Genomic DNA, 17,534 nt, shown 5'->3' on the forward strand with positions numbered 1-17,534 from the left:
TCCCCGAAATCCTCATTAACATATGCAAATGAATCGCTGCCCTTTTGAAAGCAGCATTGCCAGCTGGCTCTCCCTGCCTGTGATTGGCTGAGCTCCTTCCACGGAGGCTCTGAGAGTTTACTCAGCGAGCGGGGGGGGCCGTACAGAGCGGAACGTTTGAACCGCAGCCGGAGCCGAATGAGGTGATGGTGGTGGGGGGGGGGGGTGGTGGAGTGGGTGATGGTGGGTAGGGTGGGGGGGGGTGGGAGGGTGGGTGATGGTGGGGGAGGTGTGGGTAGGGTGTGTGATGGTGGGTAAGATGGGTGATGGTGGTTAGGGTGGGGGGAGGCTGTTACAATAGACCTTACCACTGCCGGGGGAAAGGAAGGGCCCAGCGAGTCAGGATGCCCGCTGCCTTGACTGTTACCCCTGGCTGGACAGCAGCTGTTGAAAGGCAGGTGCCAATCCTGGCTGGGCGCTGGCACAGCGAGATGATGGGCAAGGTGCTGGGTGCTGGCACGGCGAGACGATGGGCAAGGTGCTGGGTGCTGGCACGGCGAGACGATGGGCAAGGTGCTGGGTGCTGGCACGGCGAGACGATGGGCAAGGTGCTGGGTGCTGGTGGAACACCGGGGCCAGTGCCTTCAAAGGGGGAAGGTGAGAGAGTACACAATGGGGTAACACTTCCCCCCCACCCCTCTGTCCAGTGCTTCTCACCAACACGGGTAAGGGTATAGTGGGTAGGGGCTCCATTCCATCACCCCGGTGCCAGCCGGGTACCCGTGCACCCCGTGGCCACTGTAGTCGGGGGCGAGGTGTGGGGGATGTCCGGCGGGGTTGAACTCGTTGAGCTGTTGCCCAGGGAGGCCCCAGGGGCTGGGTGGGCCGGCGGGGTGGCTGTAGATGTGTCCGACGGCCCCCACCTTCCCGGTGCCGCTGACCGCCATGTTGAAGACGCCCGCGTAGTCCTGGGGCGGGCGGCAGGCGGGCAGCGAGCTGCCGTAGGGCTCCATCGATGGCGCTGCTTTGGCATCCAGGCCGGCTCTTCCGGCACCGTCGCCCACAGGAGGCCGGGCGTCACAGCAGGCACGGGCCCGGGCACCAACCCCTGGCTGTGGCTGCGGGTCATTGCTGCTGGAGGAAAGGAAACAGAATATCAATATCACTTCAATATCAATAGCCCAATCATTCACCCCCGGAGCTCCTCCACTGGGCATTTACCCCATCCGAAGAGAGACCAGAGTCCCCACCCCACAGCTGGAAAGACTTTCATTTATATAGCGCCTTTCATGACATCCCAAAGCGCTTTACAGCCACTGAAGTACTTTTGGAGTGTAGTCACTGTTGTCACCATCATAGGCAGCCCCTCGGAATCGAGGAAGACTTGCTTCCACTCTTAACATGAGTCCTTAGGTGGCTGAACAGTCCAATACGAGAACCACAGTCCCTGTCACAGGTGGGACAGATAGTCGTTGAGGGAAGGGGTGGGTGGGACAGGTTTGCCGCAAGCTCTTTCCGCTGCCTGCGCTTGATTTCTGCATGCTCTCGCCGATGAGACTCGAGGTGCTCAGCGCCTTCCCGGATGCACTTCCTCCACTTAGGGCGGTCTTTGACCAGGGTCTCCCAGGTGTCAGTGGGGATGTTGGTAATATGGGAAACGCGGCAGCCAATTTGCGCACAGCAAGCTTCCACACACAGCATTGTGATAATGACCAGATAATCTGTTTTAGTGATGTTAGTTGAGGGAAAAATATTGTCTTGGAAACCGGGGATAACTCCCCTGCTCTTCTTCACAATAGTACGATGGGATCTTTTAGGTCCACCTGAGAGAGCAGACTGGACCTCGGTTTAATGTCTCATCCGAAAGACGGCACCTCCGACAGTGCAGTGCTCCCTCAGCACTGCACTGGAGTGTCAGCCTGGATTATTAGCTCAAGTTCCTGGAGTGGGACTCAAACCCACAACCTACAGAGGCGACAGTGCTACCCACTGAGCCACAGCACACATTGATATAAATTAAAACTCATTACACGCCCTATTATCCAAAATCATTTTATCACAGCCTCATGCCATTTGCCTCAGACTTCCTCCTCTGATCTTCAAGTTTAGTGTCACCTACCCCAGTACTTCCTGAGGTATCTCATCTTTTTTACTCTGAAGTCTGGGTGGTCTCCTGCACCATGGACCATGGATCATGGGCCCTCACTGGGTGATGTCATGTCTTAGGACTTTTTGACCATTATTTTTCCACACAAATCCAGGCCGACACTCCAGTGCAGTGCTGAGGGAGTGCTGCGTTGTCGGAGGTGCTGTCTTTCAGATGAGACGTCTGCTCTCTCAGGAGGACATAAAAGATCCCGTGGCACTATTTCAGAGAAGAGCAGGGGAGTTATCCCCGGTGTCCTGGGCCAATATTTATCCCTCAATCAACATCTAAAACAGATTATCTGGTCATTATCACGTTGCTGTTTGTGGGAGCTTGCTGTGCGCAAATTGGCTGCTGTGTTGTCCCACACTCCAAAAGTGGGACCTCCAGTGGTCGTGAAAGGCGCTATATAAATGCAAGTCTGTCTCTCACTGCAGCCACTGAGACATTAATGTTGGGATTGTCCTCAGGGTTCCCAAGCACCCCTTGGCCACGTGGAAACGGGGCTTCCGGCAACATTACCGGGGGTAGAGTGGGAGCCATGCGGAGGGAATTCCCAACATCTGTGCTGATCAGCTGGGCATTGAAGATGTGCTTACATAGTTATCGAGACTCGGGCTTGCTAGAAACACCCACACCGATTATCGCTGGGCTGATCCGATTAACTGGGAGCCCAGAAAACAACGTCTGCCTGAGGTGTCCGGGAGGGAGGGAAGTCGCTGGTTTCATTGACAGAGCGACAAATCACCCGATGGGAAGTAAGTTGGAGGGAGAGCCCACTCACTTGCTGTGGTCGGGAGTTACACAAGCCCATTTTCGGAGTCAGTCAGTCGGGTTAGTCTTCTGGAAGGGACTCCGGCCTAGTCAGGGAAAACTCACTCAACTTCAGCCCACAGCTGATCAGATCCAGTCAGCAGACCGGGTAAAGATAAGTTAGCCCACTAAAGTGGGGTAGTGTGGCATTTTTATTATTCACAAGGGTGGGGGGGGTTTGAAGTTAAGCGAGTTTGATTAGAACGGTCTGTGTGCTCCTTTCTGTCTATCCCAGATCGTTGTTTGGAGCGTGGGCAGGAGCATTGGCTAGGCAGAGGAGCGGGAAGGTCGTGGCGGACTTGCGACGAGTGATCGGGGTGGAGGAGCTATCAGGGATCATGGCTGAGATTTGATGCGTGATCGTGGCAGAGGTTCGGCGAATGTTTGTGGCAGTGGAGCAGCGAGAGATCGTGGCGGAGGTGCGGCGAATGAGGTTACGGGGCCCAGAAGAAGCGAGGGCCCAGGGGCAGCACAGACCTGCCCACACTGCGATATGTGTGCGCGCACTAGGTCCGTGCAGCAGAGCTGGTCTCCAGTCGTCCTGGTTAACCCTTGCTACTGGATAAAGGCCTAGCTCTGTCAAGCCCGTGTGGTGGTTGGTGTGCAATGGTCACCACACGTTAATGTAATGTCTGTAAGCTTGTAATGTTTGTAGCTCCACACTGTGGATGTGGACATATTGTGTACTGCAACTGCAGAGTTAATAATAAACCGAACCAGGCTGATCTGGAAGCTTCCGACAGAGCTGCCTACCATGTTAGGAAGCTGTGTGTGCTGTGTTCTGTGAATATATCACATTTGGCAATGAGATGGGATTTTTCGGATGATTTAAAGCTGAAATTTTGTTGGTGAAGATTTCAGCCAGCCGACAGAGAGACTTTGGAAGTTTCTGTCTTTGGAAAAAGCTACAAAAATCTGAGGTAAAATACAGCACATGGTGTGAACAGCTAGAGGTTAAAATGGCAGGTGTAATGGGACATTTGAGTGAATATAGATACGACCGGGAACGTTTTAAAGTGTATGTGGATCGGCTAGAAATGTATTTCACTGCAAATAACATAATCGAAGTTCGAGACAATGCAGTTCAGAACCAGGCTGTGTTGGAACATAAGAAAGCGATCGTCTTATCGGAGGCAGGTCCGGCATTATACAAAACCCTTGTAAATCTGCTTGTGCCTGACAAGCCAAAGGACACAACGCTTAAAGAGATTTTAACGAAGCTGGAGCAGCACTATAACCCCAAACTGTTAGAAATTGCTGAAAGCTATCGTTTTGGAATTTGGACTCAAAAGACTGATGAATGTATCAGTGATTACATCGTAGCATTAAAAAAGCTATCGATGCACTGTAATTTTGGAAACTTTCAAAACCGAGCATTACGGGATCGTTTTTGTGGGGTGAAAAATGATGCGATCAGAAGAAAGTTATTGACGACGGATGACTTGACTTTTGAGATTGCTTGTCAGACAGCGAGGTCGATGGGTATGGCCGAACAATATTCCGAGAATTAAATAATAATTATGTTTGTCAGTCAACCGAGGTGAATCGCCTGCAGGTTCAAAGTAAAAGGCGGTGGGGGCCCAAAGTCTCAGAAACTGGAAATTCTAACAGAGCGTCGAAGTCGTGCTATTGGTGCCTGGGACAACACATTGCTCAAAGTTGTCCATACATGAAGGCAGAGTGTTTCTTCTGCAGTAAGACTGGGCATCTTGCGAAGGCATGCCGACTGAAGGGTAAACCAGCGTTCAAAGCTATGAGTAGAAATCCCAAGAGACTACATAGCATGGAAGAACAACAACAGGACGAGGAGATGTTAGAGTTACACGTCATCAGGAGCACGAGGTTAACGGACAGCGATTCGGAAAGTATCAAAATCCAAATAGCTGTTGCGGGATTCAAGATACCAATGGAAATCGACACTGATGCATCCATGAGTGTAGTACCGGAGTCGCTATACCTTGACAAATTGCGTGATTTCCCATTGGAGAAATCCAAGATAGAGCTGCGAGACTACTCGGGAGAGAAAATTCCTGTGGTAGGTCGTATCACCATACCAGTGAAATACAAGGATCAATTTCAGAACTTGCCTCTAATAGTAGTGAAAGGAGACAAGCCTGCTTTACTAGGAAGAAATTGGTTGAGCTCACTGAAGCTGGATTGGAGTGAGGTTTTCCATGTGGAAGCGAGATTTTCATCAACGGATGAGGTTATCAAGAAGTATCCAAAGGTGTTCTGCGAAACGACCAGTCCGATACAAGGCTTCAAGGCGAGTGTCAGGGTATAAAAGGACATTAGATCAGTTTACTGCAAGCCACATTCCGTACCATATGCACTCAAGAGAAAGTTGAGCAAGAACTAAAAAGACTAGAGACTGAGAACATTATTTGTAAGATAGATCGATGTAATTGGGCTACACTCATTGTTGTTGTACCTAAGTCCGATGGTAAGGTAAGATTGTGTGATGATTATAAAGTAACCGTAAACCAGGTTCTAGAGGGTAATGTCCCCAATACATTGCCGAATATAGAAGATTTGTTCACAACACTGACAGGTGGTCAGATCTTCTCAAAACTGGATCTTATGAATGCCTACTTACAGCTTGAACTAAATGAGGAGTCCAAGTCATGTTTGACTATAAATACTCATCTAGGCCTATATCAATTTAATAATCTACCGTTTGGAGTGTCTTCCGCCCCTGCCATATTCCAAGGGGTGATGAACCAGATTTTGCAAGGTATTGAAGGGGTAGTATGTTATTTGGATGACATACTAATTTCAGCACCAAATAGGCAAATTCATAATAACATATTGAATGAAGTCCTCAAACGGCTTGAGAAGCACAGAGTACGAGTGTCTGCTCGTAAGTGTGAGTTATTTCAAAACTCAGTGGAGTACTTAGGGTACAGAGTAGACAAAGATGGTTTACATCCAACCATGGAAAAATTGGATGCAATTAGAAATGCACCCACTCCCAGGAATGTCACTGAACTTCGTTCATTCTTGGGTCTTTTGAACTATTATGGGAAGTTCCTACCAAATTTGGCTACAGTATTATATCCACTGAATGAACTTTTGAAAAAACAGGTCCCTTGGAAATGGTCAAAAGAATGCGATACAGCATTCAAGGAGTGTAAAAGCAAATTGGTAGAGAGCACCATGTTAGTTCATTATGACATATCTAAGGAGATTAAGCTAGCATGTGATGCCTCTCCATATGGAGTTGGGGCAGTGATCTCTCATGTATCACGTAGTGGGGAGGAGCGACCAATTGCTTTTGCTTCACGCACTCTCAGTGCCAGTGAGAGTATTATGCGCAAATTGAAAGGGAAGCTTTGGCATTAATTTTTGGGGTCAAGAAGTTCCACAAATACTTGTATGGTCGTAAGTTTACCATCGTTACGGACCATAAGCCCCTAATAGCAATCCTCCATCCAAAGTTCCCAGTTCCAACATTAGCTGCAGCCCGAATGCAGAGATGGGCTTTGATTTTGTCAGCAGATATATATGATATTGAATACCGACAATGAGCCGATCACAGTAATGCTGATGCAATGTCTAGATTGCCTTCCCTATCACAAGTTACACCGGATAGGGAAACAGTGTTTTATTTTTCATACATTGATGAACTGCCAGTCACAGCTGAAGAGATTGGTAGAGCAACCAAACGTGACCCAGTGATGTCAAAGGTGTATGAGTATATTGCAATTGGATGGCCAAACCAGGTGACAGACAAAGATACACATCCATTCTTCATTCGTAGGAATTAATTATCAGTCGATAAAGATTGTATCATGTGGGGTGCAAGAGTGGTTATACCAAATAAATTCAGGTCCAAATTATTAGGAGACCTCCATGACCAGCACCTGGGCAATGTGCTTGACCAAGAGTTTTGAACGCAGTTACTTATGGTGGTCAGGTCTTGATAAAGATATAGAGTACATCATGAGTCAGTATACGACATGTCAATCGGTAAGCAAGCAACCCCCACCAGTACCATTACAGCCATGGAAATGGCCTCCCAGGGTGTGGCAAAGACTACATATTGATTTTGCTGAGTTAGAAGGACAACAATTGTTCATTGTGATTGATAGCCATTCGAAGTGGGTCGAGGTGCTTCCAATGTGGAAAATAACAACAAGTAAAACATTGGACATTTTACGAAGATTATTTTCTTCATTTGGCCTCCCAGAAGAAATTGTTTCGGATAATGGACCACAATTTTGTTCAGAAGAATTTGCATAGTTCATGAGCAAAAATGGTGTGAAACATACCAAGGTTCCACCATACCATCCTGCTTCGAATGGTGCAGCAGAGCGCACAGTACAAATTGTAAAATGTGCCCTCATAAAACAAATGTTAGATCCAAATCCAAGGAAATGACAGTTGTCATTGGATCACAAATTGGCTAATTTTCTAATGACGTATCGTAATACTCCTCATACAACTACTGGTAGAACACCAGCAGAGTTGTTTCTTAAACGACAGCCACGAACCAGATTCTCGTTGTTAAAACCAAATTTGGCACAGTCCGTAGAAGAGACACAATGAAGACAGAAAGAGAATCATGATAGAGGGAGAGTAAAAGAGAGAAGTGTGAAATTAAATCAGAAGGTGAGAGTGAAGAACCATCACCATAAATGGTTAAAGTGGTTACTAGGAATAGTGGTGAAGATATGTGATCCTCGCACATATTTGGTCAAGATGTTTGATAATGGACAGGTTAGGTTTGTTCATATTGATCATATCTTACCGACAGACATGGAAGGAGTTGAAGGTGGGAATGATTCAATTATTTCTGACTCATCAGATAGTTTTGATACACCAGTAGCAAATCCTAAATCCAATGTACTGGAAACAAATCCAGGAGAGAATCAGAATGAAAGTCTGAGTCCGAGTCAGGAAAACAAAGAGCCTGAAGTTATAGTGAGTTCAAATGAAAATCAAGGAAATTCCATGGAGGAAAACGTTCCTCAGGATGAGGCTAGAATGAGTTTAAATTCGACACCATGTTTGTAAGGTTCTGTTCGAGAGCGAAGGTATCCTCTTCGAAACAGAAAAGAAGTGGTAAAGCTAAATTTGTAATTATGGAAAAAAATAAGTCTATATCCTGTGTTATGTATAAAAATGAAAGTTATGTATGATGTTTGTTATAATAACTTCTTCATTAAGGAGGGAGAAGTGTAATATCTGTAAGCTTGTAATATTTGTAGCTCCATACTGTGGATATGGACGTATTGTGTATTGCAACTGCAGAGTTAATAATAAACAGAACCAGGCTGTTCCGGAAGCTTCCGACAGAGCTGCCTGCCATGTTAGGAGCTGTGTGTGGTGTGCTCTGTGAATATATCACATTTTTAAAAATCCACGCACAGGCATCTTCCACCCCGTCAATTGGAGTTCAGGACTGGAACATCAGGTCCTTCATTGAAACAACTGTGAACACATGTGGAAGCAAGTCATCCTTGTTCGAGGGGCCGCCAATGATGATGATGATAAAATAACTCCCTGGGTTACACTATCAAACAGTTGGGCAGTAGCGGCGCACTTCTGGACATAAGGTACTCAGACCACTCATGGAATTGTGCCTGAGAAAATCTTAACTTGTAGCACCTGGATTTCTCACTAACAAGCACCACAGACTGAACCTTCAACGCACTGGCATTTTTGGCAAAGTTCCCCATTGACTTTACCCACAGGGAGCAGCAACTCCTGGTGTTTTTCCAGTCTTACCCTACCTGTATAACAGAAATGGGACAGAGGTGGGCTGTTCGGCTGTGCAGGCACCATCCTCTCCTCTGGAACGAGATGCGCTGTTGGGCGCTGGGCAGTCCTTTTGCTCGGGTTCCTGCTGTAAGTACCACCGGGCAGGCTGCTCACTGAAGGCCGTGTTCTCCTGATCTCCGGTCATTCCCGTTTTGCTCCCTTCCCCACAGGACTTTCCCGGATCTAGGTTCATTGTGACATTGAGAAATCAGTGAAATGAGAAGGAACACACGATGGGCCCTGTGACTGGTGATCTCGCTGAGATAGTTGGCGTTATTGTTTCCAGCCAAAGTATCTGGGGGAATAACAGAAATGACCCAGCCCTTGTAGGAACGTTGGCAGTACTATATTTGCTTCCTGGGTTCTTTGCTTAAGAATTCGTAGCAACACTTTGCTATTAAGAACTAGTGGTTTATTAGCAAAGGTTTAACAATCACATTACACATTACCAGTTCATCCACCAGGCTCACAACCACCTGCCTTTTCGTGGATTCCCCCAAACCCAACTGGCTGGAGTTTTATTGAGTCTTGTGAACATCACGTGACTGGCTAAGCCACTCACAACTCAACAGCTCAACAACTATTTTGGTTTATCTGTAGATCAAATCCCCCCTTATTAAAGGGCATTAAAAACTGACAAATAAGCAAATTAAACTTTGGACATTAAATGATCAAATTAAAATTTGGTTGCCAGGGGTGATGATGCACTCCAGTCCCTCTGGCGCCCATCTCTCGCGGAAGGCCGCGAGCGTACCGGTGGACACCGCGTGCTCCATCTCCAGGGACACCCTGGCTTGGATGTAACCGTGGAAGAGAGGCAGGCAGTCGGGCTGAACAACCGCCTGCTGTCTGGACCGACTGATGGCCCCCCTGGCCATTCCCAGGAGCACTCCTATGAGGAGGCCTTCTGATCTGCCCACTCCCCTCCGAACAGGGTGCCCAAAGATCAGGAGCGTGGGATTGAAGTGCAACCAGAATTTGAGGATTTCAAATAATGGAAGAGGGGCTGCAACCTCACACATTCCACATACACATGGAACATGGACTCCTCTAGACCGCAGAAATTGCAGGCGGCTGGGAGCCCGTGAACCGATTTAAGAACTTATTACATGGGACTGCTCCATGCACCACCCTCCAGGCCAAGTCCCCAATAAATAGAGGGAGGACTCCCGCGTAGAGAACACTCCATTGGGGACCCCCGTCTCCTTCGGACGGCAAGATGGTGCGCCATGGCGTGTCCGGAGGGCAGACGAGGATGGCAAAGTGGAGAGTGCACAAGAGCAGCCTGTACAGGAATCCCCTCCGCGCAGAACTGAAAGGTATGGAGGGGATTTCCTGGAGGAGGCTCAAATTGTGAGGCGCCGGCTCCCGAGGGAGGTTTCGGGGCTTGGCGCCGATGAGGAATTCCATCTGGACGGGGGTCAATTTCAACAGCTCTACAAACCTGTGAGCATTCTCACCGGTGCATACATTAGAGTTGGGGGCCAGGTTCCCCCTCCCCCGCCCAATGGCTACACAGGGGAGTGGGTGTTACCGACCCCTCTGCCTCGAAGCACACTCGGCAAGTCCACGCTGGACTGATGCCTGTTTTGGTGTCCTGGGCTATCTCTAAGGTTGGGGCACCACCACACGAGCCTGCCTCCTGGTCGGGCCTTGCACGAGAGGGAACAGGCAGGGGAGGGAATAAATACTGCTGGGGGGCCCAGCCGCAACCCATGGGAGCCTGCTGACTGCTACCTGAGAATGGCCCCAGGGTGTGCTTGGCAGTCTTGTAAAACTTCTGCAACTAATACCCCATCCTCCGTATTACCCCACCACTGTATTACCCCGACCCCTGTATTACCCACCCCCTGTATTACCTCCCATATTGCCCCACCTTCCGTATTACCCCACCCCCTATATTACCCACCCCAATATTGCCCCATCCCCCGTATTACCGTCAACCCTCCTGTATTTCCCAGTATCCTTTGCATTACTCTCACAACCTTGTTACCCAGAATCCCCCACAATTACCCAGTATCCCCCTGAAGTACCCAAAATCCACCACAATTATCCAGCATCCCCAGAATCCCTGTAATCCCCAGAATCCCTTGAATTCCCAGAATCCCCCACAATTACCCAGCATCCTCTGAATTCCCAGAATCCCCACAATTACCCCAAATCCTCCACAATTACCCTGAATCCCCACTGACTTTCCTGCCCCACTCACCCCCCAATGTGTGACTTAATCTCCTCACTTTAAAAGTGTAATAACAATAATGGAAGAGCCCGCTCTCTCACCATCGTTGCTTTGGTCAGGGCTGGCCGGCTCTGTGCTGTCTCGGTCGTGCCTCACCAGGTCTGTGCTGCTCTGGTCAGGGCTGGCCTGGTCTATCCTTCTCCTTTTTAGTGCGGAGTTCTGGCATGATTGAGGTCTCACTAACCGTTCCCTGTGAAATCAATACGTGAGATTTAATTGATGGGTTTTCCTCTTTTCCCCTGGATTTCCCTCATCTATGTAAACCTGCAAATACCATGTCTAACCATGAAGTAATACTTCGCAAACTTTTGACTGTTGAGACCCCAACCTTGAGTGAAGCCATAGCGATACTCCAGGCGTTTATCGCCACCAGTGACAATACCAAACAAATTTCCCAGCACACGGGTGCTGCTGCAAGTACTGTGAACAAAGTAATGTTGTTTTCAAATCGAAATGTACAGGGCAGGACTTACACACCTGCAGCTGCACATCCGCAGATGACTCTGAGTCCACCATCAAGGGTGGTGAATACAAAGCCATTAACACCTTGTTGGCGCTGCGGAGGTGATCATCGTTTCCATTCATGCCGCTTCAAAGGATACGTTTGCAAGGGCTGTGAAACAATGGGACACCTCCAACGCATGTGCAGGCGAGCTGCAAACCCTGCTAATCCTGCAAACCATCATGTTGCAGAGGAGGACAGATCCACGGTGGATCACGACGAACCAGAGCCTCAGACTGAGGAGGCAGAGGTAAATGGGGTGCACTTATTTACCGCAAAGTGTCCCTCGATAATGCTGAAGGTTGAATTAAATGGACTCCCGGTGTCCATGGAGCTGGACACAGGCGCAAGCCAGTCCATAATGAGCAAAAAGACTTTTGATAAGTTGTGGTGCAACAAGTCTTCAAGGCCAGTCCTGACTCCCATTCATACTAAACTGAGAACGTACACAAAGGAACTGATTCCCATAATTGTCAGTGCTACCGTAAAGGTCTCCTACGATGGAGCGGTGCACAAGTTACCTCTCTGGGTGGTACCGGGCGATGACCCCACGCTGTTCGGCAGGAGCTGGCTGGGAAAGATACGCTGGAACTGGGATGACGTCCGAGCACTTTCATCTGTTGATGACACCTCGTGCCCAGGTCCTAAGCAAGTTCCCCTCACTGTTCAAACCAGGCATTGGAAAGTTCAAAGGAGGAAAAGTGCAGATCCATTTGATTCCGGGGGCGCGACCCATCCATCACAAGGTGAGAGCGGTACCTTACATGATGAGAGAGAGGGTGGAGATCGAGCTGGACAGGCTGCAACGAGAGGGCATCATTTCGCCGATCGAATTCAATGAGTGGGCCAGTCCGATTGTTCCAGTCCTCAAGGGACATGGGAAACACAGAAAATAGGTGCAGGAGTAGGCCATTCGACCCTTCGAGCCTGTACCGTTATTCAATAAGATCATGGCTGATCATTCCCTCAGTACTCCTTTCCTGCTTTCTCTCCATACCCCTTGATCCCCCTAGCCGTAAGGGCATAACTAACTCCCTCTTGAATATATCCAATGAACTGGCATCAACAACTCTCTGCGGCAGGGAATTCCACAGGTTAACAACTCTCTGAGTGATGAAGTTTCCCCTCATCTCAGTCCTAAATGGCCTACCCCTTATCCTAAGACTGTATCCCCTGGTCCTAGACTTCCCCAACAACGGGAACATTCTTCCCGCATCTAACTTGTCCTGTTCCATCAGACTCTTATATGTTTCTATGAGATCCCCTCTCATCCTTCTAAACTCCAGTGAATAAAGGCCCAGTTGATCCAGTCTCTCCTCATATGTCAGTCCAGCCATCCCGGGAATCAGTCTGGTGAACCTTCGCTGCACTCCCTCAATAGCAAGAACGACCTTCCTCAGATTAGGAGACAAAAACTGAACACAATATTCCAGGTGAGGCCTCACCAAGGCCCTGTACAACTGCAGTAAGTAAGACCTCCCTGCTCCTATACTCAAATCCCCTAGCTATGAAGGCCAACATACCATTTGCCTTCTTCACCGCCTGCTGTACCTGCATGCCAACTTTCAATGACTGATGTACCATGACACCCAGGCCTCGTTGCACCTCCCCTTTTTCCTAATCTGCCGCCATTCAGATAATATTCTGCCTTCGTGTTTTTGCCCCCAAAGTGGATAACCTCACATTTATCCACATTATACTGCATCTGCCATGCATTTGCCCACTCACCTAACCTGTCCAAGTCACCCTGCAGCCTCTTAGCGTCCTCCTCACAGCTCACACTGCCACCCAGTTTAGTGTCATCTGCAAACTTGGAGATAATACACTCAATTCCTTCATCCAAATCATTAATGTATATTGTAAAGAGATGGGGTCCCAGCACTGAGCCCTGCGGCACTCCACTAGTCACTGCCTGCCATTCTGAAAAGGACCCGTTTATCCCGACTCTCTGCTTCCTGTCTGCCAACCAGTTCTCTATCCACGTCAGTACATCACCCCCAATACCATGCGCTTTGATTTTGCACACCAATCTCTTGTGCTGGACCTTGTCAAAAGCCTTTTGAAAGTCCAAATACACCACATCCACTGGTTCTCCCTTGGTCACTCTGCTAGTTACATCCTCAAAAAATTCCAGAAGATTTGTCAAGCACGATTTCCCTTTCATAAATCCATGCTGACTTGGTCCGATCCTGTCACTGCTTTCCAAATGTGCTGCTATTTCATTCTTAATGATTGATTCCAACATTTTCCCCACTACTGATGTCAGGCTAACCGGTTTATAATTACCCGTTTTCTCTCTACCTCCTTTTTTAAAAAGTGGTGTTATATTTGCTACCCTCCAGTCCATAGGGACTGATCCAGAGTCAATAGGCTGTTGGAAAATGATCACCAATGCATCCACTATTTCTAGGACGTGGAACCATCAGAATCTGTGGTGATTACAAAGTAACTATCAATCGTTTCTCACTTGAGGATCAATACCCACTACCAAAGGCAGACGACCTATTTGCGACGCTGGCGGGAGGGAAAACGTTCACCAAGCTGGACTTGACCTCGGCCTACATGACGCAGGAGCTGGAGGAATCTTCGAAAGGCCTCACCTGCATCAACACACACAAAGGTCTCTTCAGTTACAACAGATGCCCATTTGGGATTCGATCGGCCGTGGCGATATTCCAGAGGAACATGGAAAGCTTTCTGAAGTCGGTCCCGCGCACCGTGGTCTTCCAGGACGACATATTGGTTACAGGTCGGGACACCGTCGAGCACCTGCAGAACCTGGAGGAGATCCTTAGCCAGCTTAATCGTGTGGGGCTCAGGCTAAAACGCTCGAAGTGCGTTTTCCTGGCGCCTGAAGTGGAATTCCTGGGGAGAAGAATCATGACGGATGGCATCAGGCCCACCGATTCGAAGACGGAGGCAATCAAGAACGCACCAAGACCACAGAACGTGACGGAGCTGCGGTCGTTCCTGAACTATTTTGGTCATTTCTTACCGGGTCTTAGCACACTGTTAAAACCCCTGCACTCTTTACTGCATAAAGCAGATGAATGGGTATGGGGTAAAAGCCAAGAAAATGCTTTTGAGAAAGCTTGGAAGCTGTTATGTTCAAACAAATTGCTTGTGTTGTACGATCCATGTAAACGTTTGGTACTAGCATGTGATGCGTCATCATACGGGGTCGGGTATGTATTGCAACAAGCTAATGAATCTGGGAAATTGCAACTGGTTGCTTATGCATCCAGAAGTCTGTCTAAGGCCGAGAGGGTCTACAGTATGATCGAAAAAGAAGCATTAGCGTTTGTTTACGGGGTAAAGAAAATGCATCAATATCTTTTCGGGCTCAAATTTGAATTGGAAACCGACCATAAGCCATTTATATCCCTCTTTTCTGAAAATAAGGGGATAAACACGAATGCATTAGCCCGCATCCAGAGATGCCGCTCACATTGTCCGCATACAACTACGCCATCCACCACAGGCCAGGGCCAGAAAACTGTGCCGATGCTCTCAGTAGGCTGCCATTGCCCACCACCGCTTATAGTAATGGGAGCATTCGAGAGTGTTACCGCCCGACAGATTAGAACCTGGACGAGCCAGGACTCCTGACTGTCCTTAGTAAACTGTGTGCTCCACGGGAGTTGGTCTCATGTCCCGTTAGAGATGCAGGAAAAAATAAAGCCGTACCAGTGGCGCAAAGATGAAATATCTATACAGGCGGACTGCCTCCTATGGGGTAATCGGGTAGTTGTGCCAAAAAAAGGCGGGGATACTTTCATTAGTGATCTCCACAGTACCCACTCAGGCATTGTAATGCTGAAAGCAATAGCCAGATCCCACATGTGGTGGCCCGGTATCGATGCAGACTTAGAGTCCTGTGTTCACAAATGTAATACATGTTCCCAGTTAAGCAATGACTCCAGGGAGGCGCCACTAAGTTTATGGTCTTGGCCCTCCAAACCGTGGTCTAGGGTTCATGCCGACTATGCAGGCCATTCTTGGGAAAAATGCTTTTAGTGGTTGTAGATGCGTACTCCAAATGGATTGAATATGCGATAATGTCGGCAAGTACATCCGCTGCCACCATTGAAAGCCTATGGGCCATGTTTGCCACGCACAGCCTACCTGATGTCCTTGTGAGTGACAATGGGCCGTGCTTTACCAGTGCCAAATTCAAGGAGTTCATGACCCGCAATGGGGTCAAACATGTCACGTCTGCCCCATTTAAACCAGCGTCCAACGGTCAGGCTGAACGAGCAGTTCAAACAATCAAGCAGAGCTTGAAAAGGGTAACTGAAGGCTCACTGCAGACTCACCTATCCCGAGTCCTGCTTAGTTACCGCACAAGACCTCACTCACTCACTGGGGTTCCCCCCGCTGAACTGCTCATGAAAAGGGCACTTAAGACAAGGCTCTCGTTAGTTCACCCTGATCTACACGAACAGGTAGAGAGCAGGCGGTTTCAACAAAGTACATATCATGATTGCGCAAATGTGTCACGCGAAATTGAAGTAAATGATCCTGTATTTGTGTTGAACTATGGACAAGGTCCCAAATGGATTGCTGGTACTGTTTTGGCCAAAGAGGGGAGCAGGGTGTTTCTGGTCAAACTCGCAAATGGACTCACCTGCAGGAAACACTTGGACCAAACCAAACTCAGATTTACGGACTATCCAGAACAACCCACAATAGATTTTACCTTTTTTGACCCCCCCAACACACTCACAAGTGGCAACCGACCCAGCAGTTGACCACGAAGCAGAACCCATCACCTGCAGCAGCCCAGCAGGACTCACCACACCCAGCAGCCCAGCAAGGCCAGCTGCACAGCAGCCCAGCGAGGGCCCAACAAACAACTCACCAAAACCAACATTGGTACTGAGATGATCAATCAGAGAAAGGAAGGCCCCAGATCGACTCACATTGTAAATAGTTACATTATTGACTTTGGGGGCGGGGTGGGGTGGGGAGGAGTGTTGTTATGTATGTAAACCTGTAAATACCATATTTAACCACCAGGGTACTTATCCCCAGGAGTCCCAAGGGATCCCACAATCCCTTGAGAGCACCTATATATAAGGAGGCCTCACAGGCTGGAGAGGCACTCTGGATCTGTAATAAAGGACAACGGTCACACTTATTTTGAGCTTACAGTATGTAGTCTGACTCTTTATTCAAGACTTGATTGTTCCAACACTCCGGGCTGGCCTCCTGTCTTCCCCCTTCTGTAACGTTAAGCTCAACGTAACCGGCAGCCCGTGTCTTAACTCGCACCAAGTCCCACTCAGCCATCACCCCTGTGCTTGTTGACCTACATTGGCACCCGGTTAAGCAATGTCTCGATTTTAAATTCTCACACGTTTTGTCAAATCCTCCCTGGCCTTGCCCCTCCCTATCTCTGTAATCTCCTCCAGCCCCACAAGCCCCCAGATGTCAACGATCCTCCAACTCCATGCACCCCCCTATTTCCTTCACCCCACCATTGGCAGCTGTGCCTTCAGCCGTTGACGTCTGAAACTCTGGATTTTCCTCACTAAACCTCTCCGCCTTTCTCTCCTCCTTTAAGATGCTCCTTAAAAGCTACCTCTTTAACGAAGGTTCTGGTCACCGACAGTACGTGGCACATAAAATACACGACAAACATAATATATGATATTAACTTACCTTTTATTGTTTAATCCGACCTCTCTAAATCCTTTGGCAAATGGATTATGGTCAATCTTAAGTTTTGTAATCTGGAATGATGTTGAATAACGGAGTCAGTTATTTGCATTCACACAGTATAAGCTGATAGTCCTGTGAAACCGTGCCGTGAGTGACGGGTCAGTGTGACAGGGGGTCAGTGTGAAGGGGTCAGTGTGACGGTGTCAGTGTGATGTGGATCAGTCTGACGGGGTCAGTGTGACGGTGTCAGTGTGATGGGTCAGTGTGACAGAGTCAGAGTGACGGGGTCAGTGTGACGGGGTCAGTGTCAAAGGTCATTGTGACGGGTCAGTGTGACGGGGTCAGAGTGACGGTGTCAGTGTGATGTGGATCAGTCTGACGGGGTCAGTGTGACGGTGTCAATGTGACGTGGATCAGTGTGATGGGTC

General features: G+C 48.5%; 1 protein-coding gene across 1 annotated transcript in view; it reads right to left on the bottom strand.

The window, feature by feature from the left end:
* Positions 1-402: 402 nt before the first annotated feature.
* tbx16 (T-box transcription factor 16) overlaps positions 403-17,534 on the bottom strand; it is a 265,763-nt gene continuing 248,631 nt past the window's right edge. The window contains exons 6-10 of the mRNA XM_070888311.1: positions 17,107-17,177; positions 10,982-11,130; positions 8,674-8,884; positions 741-1,113; positions 403-621 (exon numbers count right to left, since the gene is read on the bottom strand). Of these exons, the coding sequence (XP_070744412.1) occupies positions 403-621; positions 741-1,113; positions 8,674-8,884; positions 10,982-11,130; positions 17,107-17,177 (1,023 nt within the window). The remainder of the gene's footprint in view (positions 622-740; positions 1,114-8,673; positions 8,885-10,981; positions 11,131-17,106; positions 17,178-17,534) is intronic.

Source organism: Pristiophorus japonicus, chromosome 8, assembly GCF_044704955.1.
Source record: "Pristiophorus japonicus isolate sPriJap1 chromosome 8, sPriJap1.hap1, whole genome shotgun sequence".
Classification (NCBI taxonomy): domain Eukaryota; kingdom Metazoa; phylum Chordata; class Chondrichthyes; family Pristiophoridae; genus Pristiophorus; species Pristiophorus japonicus.